At 33.1% G+C, this 11,226-nt stretch overlaps 1 protein-coding gene and 1 non-coding gene across 2 annotated transcripts; one reads left to right on the top strand and one right to left on the bottom strand.

Annotated features, from left to right (window-relative positions):
• Positions 1-3,396: 3,396 nt before the first annotated feature.
• LOC131175697 (small nucleolar RNA R71) lies at positions 3,397-3,503 on the top strand. The gene has a single exon (XR_009145888.1). It is a non-coding gene; the product is annotated as a small nucleolar RNA R71 (small nucleolar RNA).
• Positions 3,504-6,424: 2,921 nt separating this feature from the next.
• LOC110649731 (probable terpene synthase 6) lies at positions 6,425-10,537 on the bottom strand. Its single transcript, XM_058140034.1, has 7 exons — positions 10,394-10,537; positions 9,590-9,863; positions 9,080-9,452; positions 8,700-8,918; positions 7,707-7,845; positions 7,330-7,578; positions 6,425-6,985 (listed from the first exon to the last, which is right to left on the bottom strand). The coding sequence occupies exons 1-7, from the start codon at positions 10,505-10,507 to the stop codon at positions 6,677-6,679; spliced, it is 1,677 nt and encodes a 558-aa protein (XP_057996017.1). The 5' UTR covers positions 10,508-10,537; the 3' UTR covers positions 6,425-6,676.
• Between the last annotated feature and the right edge of the window lie 689 nt (positions 10,538-11,226).

The raw sequence follows: 11,226 nt of genomic DNA, 5'->3' as shown, positions 1-11,226 counted from the left end.
CAAATTCTTGAAGTAATAAAATCCATCTAATCAACCTAGATTTAGCTTCTTTCTTGCTCATTAAATACCTTATTGCTGCATGATCAGTGAAAACTATTTCCTTTGAGTTGACCAAATAAGAACGAAATTTATTGAGTGCAAATACTACCGCAAGAAACTCCTTTTTAGTTGTAGCATAATTAACTTGAGCTTCATCAAGGGTTCGACTTGCATAGTAAATGGCATAAGGTTTTCTATTTTTTCGCTGGCCAAGGACAGCTCCAACAGCAAACTCGCTTGCATCACACATGATTTCGAATGGCAAAGTCCAATCCGGGGGTTGCATGATAGGAGCTGTTGTTAATGCTGTCTTTAACCTGCAAAAAGCAACCATACAATCTTGATTAAAATCAAATTTAACATCATGATTCAAGAGATTTGTTAAGGGTTTAGCAAGTTTAGAAAAATCTTGAATAAATCGCTAGTAAAACCCGGCATGTCCAAGAAAACTCTGCACTCCTTTGACAGTAGTTGGAGGGGGCATTTTTTCAATAATTTCTATTTTGGCTTTATCCACTTCTATTCCCCGGTTTGAGATCAAATGCCCTAAAACGATCCCCTCTTAGACCATAAAGTGGCATTTCTCCCAATTCAACACCAAATCATTATCAGCACATCTCTGCAAGATTTTAGACAAATTAGTCAAGCATGAATAAAAATTAGTGCCATATACTAAAAAGTCATCCATGAAGACCTCCATAATTTCTTCAATAAAATCAGAAAAAATGGCCATCATGCACCTTTGAAAGGTTCCAGGCGCATTACACAATCCGAATGGCATCCTTCGATAGGCAAAGGTGCCATAGGGACAGGTAAAGGTAGTTTTTTCTTGGTCATCAGGATGGATTGGAATTTGAAAGAAACCAGAATATCCATCTAAGTAACAAAAGAATGAATGCTTGGCTAATCTTTCTAACATTTGATCCATAAAAGGAAGGGGAAAATGGTCTTTTCTTGTAGCATTATTCAACTTCCTATAGTCTATGCACATTCTCCAACCTGTAACAGTTCTAGTGGGTATCAACTCATTATTCTCATTTTTAACAACTGTCACCCCACCTTTTTTTGGTACAACATGCACAGGACTAACCCACTCACTGTCAGAAATGGGGTAAATAATTCCAGCAGCTAGTAATTTTAGGATTTCCTTTTTCACAATATCCTTCATTGTAGGATTCAATCTTCTTTGATGTTCAATGGAAGGTTTACTATTTGGCTCTAGGAAAATCCTATGCATACAAACTGTTGGACTAATTCCCTTTATATCATCAATTGCATAACCCAAAACTCTTCTATATTCTCTCAAAACTCTCAACAATTTTTCATTCTCAATATCAGTCAATGATGCATTAATTATAACAGGATATGTTCCATTGGGTCCAAGAAAAGCATACCTGAGGTTGGAAGGAAGAGGTTTAAGATCTACCTTTGGGGCATCCTCTACCTTTAATGATGGTGGTTTGATCTCCAAATTTTGCACTTCTTCAAGCTGAAAAATCATGGCTTCAGGATGTGGTGGAGAACTCTCCAAATGTTGTGCAAAAGTAGCTATGTTGTGATTATCATCATCAATACTCCCACCATGGACTAAGCAATTTTCAAGTGGGTCTTATGGATAGCTTTTTCTGAAATGCTCTTGAACAACCTCATCAAGAATATCTACCCGCAAACAAGACTCAACTTCTTCATGTTTCCTTTTCATGGCAGGATTGATGTTGAATATCATTTGATCATCTCCCACTCTAAGTGTCAATTTCTCACCCTTTACATTAATTAATGCACCAGCTGTTGCCAAAAAGGGTCTTCCCAATAAGATAGGAACTTTTGTGTCTTCTTCCATATCTAAAATGACAAAGTCCACCGGAATGTAGAATTTCCCAACCTTGATAGGCACATTTTCTAGAATGCCTTCTGGATACTTAATTGAACGGTCAGCCAATGAAAGATACATATTTGTGGGCTTCAACTCTCCCATATTCAACTTCTCATATATTGAAAGTGGCATTAGGCTGACACTAGCTCCAAGGTCACATAAGGCATTTGCCACACAATTATCACCAATATGACAAGGAATGGAAAACACACCCGGATCTTTGAGTTTGGGAGGTAACTTCTTCTGAATTATAGCACTGCATTGCTCTCCCAAGTTGATGGTATCATAATCTTCTAGCCTTCTCTTGTTGGAAAGAATCTCCTTCAAAAACTTGGCATAACTTGGCATTTGGGATAGTGCTTCAGTGAATGGCACATTGATATACAACTTCTTTAGCACTTCAAGGAATTTGCCAAATTGTTTGTCTAGCTTGTGCTTGATGAATCTTTGAGGGTAGGGAAGGGTGGGCTTGTAAGGTCTGTGGGATGTATGGTTTCTCTCCCTCATCTTGCTCACTTTTGCTTTCTTCTTCTTTTTCATTTTTCTTGCTCTCAACTGAATTTTCTTCTTTTGTGCTCTCTTTTTCTTCTCTCTTGTTTTCACTCTCTTGACCAACTTTCTTACCACTTCTCAAGGTTACAACCTTACATTGTTCATGAGGGTTTTGTGGTTGGCTAGGTAGTTTCCCATAGGAATTGCTTCCCGATGAACTTGCTTGTTGAGCCAATTGAGTCTCCAACATGCGGTTGTGAACTTGTAATTGATCCATGGTTTGTCTCATGTGTTGCATTTCTTCCTCCAATTTGCTATTCATCTTGCTTTGTTCAGCAAAAAATTTCTCCATCATGCTTTCTAAGGTTGGCTTCGGTTCATGAGGTGGAAAGGATTGTTGTGCTCTTGCTTGATATCCAGGTTGTGGCTGCCTTGTGGGCTGAAATTGAGGTTGAAATTGAGGCTTATTCTGCTGCATATACTGCTGGTTATGAGCATAATTTGAGCTTTGGCCTTGTTGAGCAAAAGTTGCTTGTGGTCTCCATGTTGAGTTGTTCACATTAGAGTAAGAATTTCCCATAGGTTTCTGTTGATAACCTCCTGCATAAGCAGCTTGTTCTTGCAAATAATCATCACCATAAGAAGAGTAATCAACTCCACAACTTTGAGTTCCATCTGTGAAGGCAACTTGTTGCATAGTTGGAGGAGTTGAGGTTGTTGCCTTTGTGCAAAAAACACTAAGAAGCTGAGTCAACTGATCAAATCTTGCATTCATGTAGCTAACTGAGTCAATTTCATAAATCCCAGCTTTCTTTGGCTCAAGTGCTCTAGGATTTCCCCACAAATGGGTATTATGAGCAATCTTCTCTAATAGATCATAGCATTCTTCACTTGTCATTCTCATGAAATCTCCTCCTGCATGTGAATCAATTGTGTTTCTTGTGGCTGGAGTAACTCTGGTGTAGAAATTCTGAACAATCATCCATTTCGGTATTTCATGATGAGGACATTGCCTTTCAAGCTCCTTAAATCTCATCCAAGTTTCATACAAAGTTTCATCATCCCTTGGCTTAAAAGCTACCATCAAATTCCTCAAATGAGTAGTCTTCCCAGGTGGGAAAAATTGAGATAGAAAAGCTTGAGATAGCTGCTCCCAAGTAGCTATAATAGCTTGTGAAAGTGAGTCATACCACTCTAATGCTGAATCCCGAAGAGAGAATGGAAATAAGGTGAGCCGAATCACTTCATCTGAAACTCCAGGCTGCCTTTGTGTACCACATATCATCAAAAATTTCTTCAAATGAGAATGAGGATTTTCAAGTGGACTACCTCCAAATTGTGAATTCTGAACCATTTGAATGAGACCAGTCTTTAACTCAAATTGATTAGCTCCAATGATAGGTCTGTTATCTCGCACATCTGCACATCTAGGAAAAGCATAATCCAACATGGATCTTCATTGAGGATCATTTGGATTAACCACTTCATTTTGCCCGTTTTGCTCATTTCCTCCATTGTTTCCACCAATAGCTCTATTTTGATTCTCCATATTTTCAATTGTCTCCTCTTGCTCAAATCTTTATTGTTCTTCTTTTTCTGCTTCTTTTCTTCTTTTGTGTTCCTTTTTGTTGGCTCGACAGAATTTTTCAATTTCAGGATTGAATAACAATTCGGTATCACTTGTGCTTTTCGATCGTCTCATAAACAAGAAAAGTACCTGAAAAACACAAGGAACAGCAATGAAAATAAAAGAAAATAAAAATTCTAATTAGCTTAAAACAATTAAAATCCAACTTAAAAACAAACAATTCCCCGGCAACGGCACCAAAAACTTGATGTGGTGTGTTGTCCGCAAGTGCACGGGTCACAGTAGTATAGTTTTAAAAAAATGATATCGATCCCACAAGGAATTGTGCTTAAATTGGAAATAAAAGTATAAGCTAATTAGAATGACAAAATTTAAAGATGTAAAATGAAATTTGAAATTAAAATTGGTGTTTGAGGAATTAAAACTAAATCAAACAATTAACTAAAATTAATTAAACTAGATTACCAAAATTTAAATTGAAATTTCTATTTATGAAATTTGGAGGAATTAAATCTAAATTCAATGAAAATTAAAGTGATTCTAGAGATTGGATTTTCAATATTGTTTGCATGTGGTTTATCCCTAATTTAGCCAAACACATAAGAATTGCAATTTTGAGGAAAATCAATTCTTAGTTCTTTGAAACCTTTTTCAAGCATTTCAAAGTTGGTTTTCATTAAATCAAACCCTATTTTCACGGTATTTCAAACCTAACAAAAACCCAATTAAAGCTCTAATTGATTTTGGAAAGTCCCCTTAATTCTCTTAGCTTATCTCTAACACCAAGAAAATCAAGTTTATTGCAAGATTATATATCCCTAGTATTCACTTTTCAGTCCATCTATTAAGGATTAAAGCTTAACTTAATGAGGGCCCATTCATCAAGCAAGGCAACAAGCTCACAAGCAATAAATCAAAATATCACAATCTTCATTTAAATGGCTAAATCAGTTCAAAACCACAATCCAAAACAATATTTACAAACCCATCTCTAGAATCTCAAACAACTACTCACTAATCATAATTTCTAAACAAACCCAAATGTATAAATGAAGAAATAATGGAAATCTAAGTTAAGGAATAGAAAAACCCAGAAAAAATGCAACAGAAGCTACTGCTGGAAAGTGCAGAAAACGAGTTCTGCAGCTGCTGGAAAATAGCTTCACGTGTTCTTCTCTTCCTCTCATTCTTTTCTTGCCAAAAATGCCTCCCTTGCTCCTTATGGAAAGAAAATGATAAAGGGGACTTTATATAGGTGAGGGGACTGCCCTAGAATGGGTTTTTGGGGAAGGTTCCAGAGAAAGTGAGGTAAAAAGCCAGAGTAACGGAAATGCCACGTCAGCCATTTCCAGTAAAAATGACATAAGCTGGATCGGTTATGTCGCGGGTTGTGTCACGGGTTGTGTAGCTCTCGGCCTGAATATCTGATGATTCGACACAACCTGCGACATAAGCTAAATCGGTTGTGCTGCAGGTTGTGTCGCTCTCGACCATTTTTTTACTCAACTTCAAAAATTTTTGCAATTCAACTCTAATCTCCTCCAAATGACTACTCTGATCAAAATACATCAAATTTCTCCAAATTTAACCTACAAAACAAATAAATTCCAAAAATTAAACTAAGAAGTGTGAAAATTATAAAATTGACTAAATATATGCTAATATCTATAATAATAGCTATGAACAAGGGTAAATTATATGCAAAAATTATACATAAATGATGATCTAAAATGCATGCATCAAAATTCAACTGAAACCAAAATAATAAAGAATCAAATCAAAATCATACCAAAATTTCAATTCAGTTCCGATTCCTAGATAAATTCTAAACCGAAAATGCAGACCACTAACCATAAATATATGAATTTCATATTCATGGCTAATGCTATTAGCTATGAATCAATGTCTCAGTGATATTAGGTATAATAATGGGATGCCTAGCTACAGGTGACGATGTAAGCGCACGTCAAAGAATTGGCACGCAAGAAGCATTGTCCTAGATTAGATGTATTAAAGTGATCTAGTAATCTGGGTTTAATTGGATAGTGTTATATTAAGTTTTTCCTAACTTTATTATTATTATTATTATTATTATTATTATTATTATTATTATTATTATTATTATTATTATTATTATTATTATTATCTTTGCTTATGAAAAAGCCATAAGAGAATTAATCTGTGATTGTTTGTGAAACTGAAACACCATTAGAGAGAAGTAGAGAAGTGATGCTTAGCATTATTGTTTGAGTTGTTAAAAAAATAATTTTTTAAATATTAAATTTTTATAATAAAAATATATTAAATTTAACTTTAAATTATTTTTTAATACTTTCTAAGCTATTTTTCTCAATATTAGCTTAGATTTGGTTAAGATTCTTGAAAACATCATACTAAAAAAGAAATTCTTGAAAAGAAGCACAAGCATCATACAAATAATAATTTTTTTTTTTTTAAGAAACATAAAATTGCACACATTATCAAATTACAAAGCATAGCACCTTAATTATTCATAGTTAAGATGCAGAGAGAGATGACTCATAGTGTTTGGCCTCTCGATCATTTGTTTTATTTTACAACAACTGATATATAGCAAAGCAAAGCACACTATTTATTCTTGCCTTTCCGGCACAGGGACAATCCAAGCCAAGCAGGGGAAAGACATATATACGAAACTCATCGTATTATATATTAACTTGGTCTTGCAAAGGAAGTGGCTCCAGAAGCAATGCTGTAATTTTATCTTTCAGACTTGATGGGTTGGTGTAGGAGTCGTCAAATCTGTAAACAACCTCTGTTATTCGAGCAAGGTTAACCAACAATTGGAGAATAGGACTTGGCAGAGCAGTTGGCTTCATGCATTCTTCGTTGATGTCCTTCCATGCATTTGCGCAAATTTTGAGAATCTCTTCCACAGCCTTCTTTTCTAAAACATCATGTTCTTTCATGTAGCACTCTACCGATGAAGCAGAGTCTCCTCTCTTTTGCTCAGCCTATATTTTCATGCAGTTGAGTTAAAAGTGATTAAATTTCTTAAGCATAAAATGAAATTGGATACATCCAACCCTGATTCGACAACCCACTGCAGCATTGAGACTAAAAATTTTCTCCGTTTATGCCTTTGGGTGAATCAACTAAGGGTTATTCGTACTCTCAACACTTTGGAGCTCAATCTGCTGTAGATCCCCTTATGGGTTGGGTTAAACCAGAGGCTATGAAATCATTTAATAGGCGATAACCTTTTTTGTTTTTTGTTTTTTTTTTGTTTTTTTTTTTTTTTTCAATTCAAAATGGAAAAGAACGAAATTGGGATTTCGATCTATGTGTTTGTGTATACCTGGTGGGATACTATGTCGTTCTCAAGACGCCCAAGTACCTTGAGAGCTTTGACAATTTTTGGGTTACTTTGAAGCCACTGATATTCCTTGATCCCTGCAATCTTTTCCATTCCAATAAAGCCTGCTGCTACAATTACGCCATAGCTGCTTGACTCAGAACCATTTTGCAAATACACATCAAATGTTGGCACATACCCTTCATTAAACCACTGTGCCTCCATGCGATAGGATCTCAACAAGTTTTTAAACTGATGAATTAATTTGCATTATCAAAAGTAAATTAATTAATACCAGCAGCCATAAGCCAACCAAAGAAAAAATTAATTAATTAATTGATTTTTTAGTTGAATATATCAAGAATCTAGACAAATCTTACTTCTTCTTTTACGTAATAGGCACAGTAGGATCTTCCTTCCTTACTCGCAATATTCTCTGTTTCCTCAAAAAGATTCAGTAATTCCTTGTAGAAAACTTTCATGTAATCTGGCAGTTCGTCAGTAGCATCAATACTGCACCTGCTTATATATATAAAACTATTTAGACATCCAATTTCTTCATGGACATAATAGTAAAATGATTATTTATTTTTTACAGTAATAACTAAACTGTAATTTGTATTATTAAAATCACAATTAGTATTATTTGTTTTCTCACATCTTTAGTGTCACGGCCAGCTTTTATGCATCACAGTAAGTTCACTTCTTGATGGGTTCTTCAACCCCCTTTAATATGGACTAGGATACAATATGTAAGGTGAGACCCACCTATAATAAAATCATTATACATGCAACTTTTATTTTAAAATTTTATTCATGATAGACTAAATCTAGATAAGTTTTTCTGTAAATTAAAATAAATTATTTCATATAATGACTATATGTATAATAGATAGATTTTAACTATTGATTACGTTGTGACCCACATAAAACTCATTATAATTAATGATTAGCAAAATTATTGAATATGCAACGATTGTATTTTATAATTTAGGTGGACCCACACACTTGTGCCTTGAATACGTGATATACCGTAAATTTTTCCCCAAAGGGCAAATCATCCACGCTAAAATTATGGGCAATAAAGGTACTTAGTTGACTTCTTTTATGATTTGGCTCCAAGATTTGGATCATGGTAACAAGTTGAGTAGCAAACTCACTTGCCAACTGAGTTGATTCCTTTTTGGTATTTTAAATGTCTCTGCAAATGTTTTTCACTTAGCATGTTAGATCTTAGGTCGGAGTATACGAGGGCAGCCTACTGACTAAGATTTAATCGGATTTGTCCATATTAAATTGTTGCTGATTTTTTAATTATTAATAAAATTACAGCTTATAAGAAAAACAAAAAAGTAAAGAAAAGGATAGCAAACCTCTCGATAGCATCTGTGAAGGCATTGACTTCCTTCATTGTAGCATATGCATCGCATGTGTCATCAGCTAGTGATATCATTTTCAAATACTTGGCCATCATCATCCTTGAAAGAGCAAGATGAGGCTCAAACTGAATGGAACACGCCCAGAAATAGATTTCCACAAGTCTGTCTCTTGCATAGGGAAGTTTCTCTGCAAGATTTAAGTCTTTCCACCACCTAAAAAAATTGATGTATAATTATGAAAAATTATTTACATGTGACACATAAGGGGGTCTCACTATATATCATACGTCTAAACTGTGTCTAGGTAAGAAATATTTATATAGAAAATATATCATTTACACAATGCCCTTATTATCTCTCAAACCAAAGTTTACCTTGCCATCACCTTGAGCTCCTCTCTCTGCAATAATTGCACTCGATTGAAATCTAATTTTGCAAATTGGAGTAGGAATTCATTTGGAGATTCTTCTTTTTCATAGAAAGAGATGTATTGCCAAGCCTCTACTCTGGGTACTCCCTTGTGAAACGGAAGGATCAGAGCATTCTTTATACGTTCAGAATAATGGGGTTTTGATTGCATAGCCAATGACTCCAGGTGTGACCTTGTAAATTCAAGAGCTTCATCGAGAATATCTTCTCCATGCACACTCATAAAACTTGCTTCATACAAGCTGAGAATGCCTCTCACATCTTTGATGATGCTCTTCTTGAACTCTCCATTGCTGTCCTTGAATTTCTTGAACACATCTAATTCATAATAATCCTTCACATCATATATATTTTAATGGGAAAAGACATATATTTGATATTTTTATTTTTAAATGAAATTATTATTATTATTATTATTATTATTATTATTATTATATCTTTGATGAGGCACTTACCACAAGTCATTTTGAATCCGTGTTGTCTCAAGACTTGAAAAAGGAGAGCTGTAGTGTAGAGATCATAATCATTTTCATCAAAGAGTTGAGGAACCCAATTAAAAATATGAATTAATTGTTCTTCAATTTCCCTCTCAAAATGATATGATAAACCAAGACGGCATAATAAGTTAATCAATTCAATTTTCTTGATCGGATTACTTGCATCAGCCATTAACATGTCTTTGACCTTTTCTTTGAGCGTTTCCACCCGTCTAGTCCACGATTCATATTCCTGTGAAAGTAGTTTGGGAATTTCTTAAAAATTCATGTAAGTTTGAGGCTTAAAAAAATGAATTAGATATTCATGTAAGTTTGAGGCTTAAAAAATGAATTAGATAATATAGGTAATCTAAGGCTTAATTTTACATAAAATAATTTATATATAAAATATATTTTTCATATAAATAGTTTTTCAAGAAAATGTTTTCCATAAAAATATTTTTCATTATTTGGTTGCAGTATTAAACTATTATATATATTTATATTATACATATATAAGTGTTTTCACATTTTAATAAGATTGTCAAAGTACAAAAAATGACTTTCAAATTTAAAAAGAAAAAAAATATTTTTTTTTTTAAAAAATAGCTTAATTTTTCTTGAACTAAAAATATTTTTCATTTATCTATTTTCTGAGCGTGAAAATATTTTCCATAATAATATTTTTCGTAAAATAAATAGAGCCTCAGACTCATGAGCTTTCTTTTTAAAGCACAAGAAAAACAGAGGAAACAAAGCATCACAAGATAAAGAGTTACTTACTGAGTCCAGCAAAGAAAAAGAAGTAAAGCTGTAAGAATCCCACACAGGAGGAGGGAACACTGAGCGAATTTTGGTTTGGTCAGTGTTTGGGGGTAAATGAGGTTGCATTTCCATTTTTCGCCCGGAGGAAAGGAAGGAGAAGTATAGCATGTAACTTAGCTGCTTGTATCTTGTTCCAAATGCTTGGAAATTAAAGGCCTTATATAGAGACATCTATCCCTTGGCTGCAAAATATATAATGTCTGTTTGACATTATTGTTAGAGCTAATATCGAGAAAAATAACTTTTTAAATATATTAATCAGAAAGTATTAAAAATTAATTTAAAGTTAAATTTGATATATTTTAATTATAAAGATTTAATATTTAAAAAATAGTGCTTTCTATGATTACTTGATTCTATAAATAGTATAATTATTTTGTTACAGGAAATAAGACAATTTCACATAAAGTTATAGCTTATCTCATAAAATTTTTGTAAGATAATTATTTTTTTCGTAAAATAGTTAATTATGAAAATTTTATTAATTTTAAAAGAAATAAAGTTTCTTCATATAAAAAAAATAAATATAATAGTTTTTAAGAATCTAATAAATAATATTTAATAAACTTAAACGTGTTCTTATAATTTTTTAACAAAATTTACCATTCATAATTCAAATCTTTGATTTTTTTAAAACAATATTACATGTGATTTTTTATTTGAGGAAATTTTATTTTTCTTTTTATTAAGTTAGTAAAATTTTCATAATTAACTACTTTATGAAAAAAAATATATTTTACAAAATTCTAATAAAATAAGTAATAAATTTATGTGAAACTATCTTATTTTCG

The sequence above is a fragment of the Hevea brasiliensis genome, chromosome 17 (assembly GCF_030052815.1).
Source record: "Hevea brasiliensis isolate MT/VB/25A 57/8 chromosome 17, ASM3005281v1, whole genome shotgun sequence".
Taxonomy (NCBI): Eukaryota; Viridiplantae; Streptophyta; class Magnoliopsida; order Malpighiales; family Euphorbiaceae; genus Hevea; species Hevea brasiliensis.
The sequence above is the reverse complement of the archived record's forward strand: the minus strand, read 5'-3'. Positions and strand labels throughout refer to the sequence as shown.

Coding starts and splice junctions, on each gene's coding strand:
- LOC110649731 (XM_058140034.1), bottom strand. CDS start 10,507: ATGGAAATGCAACCTCATTTACCCCCAAACACTGACCAAACCAAAATT. Junction 7,846..8,699: donor TTCACAGATGCTATCGAGAG/GTTTGCTATCCT, acceptor ATATATAAGCAG/GTGCAGTATTGATGCTACTG. Junction 7,579..7,706: donor CCTATTACGTAAAAGAAGAA/GTAAGATTTGTC, acceptor TTAATTCATCAG/TTTAAAAACTTGTTGAGATC.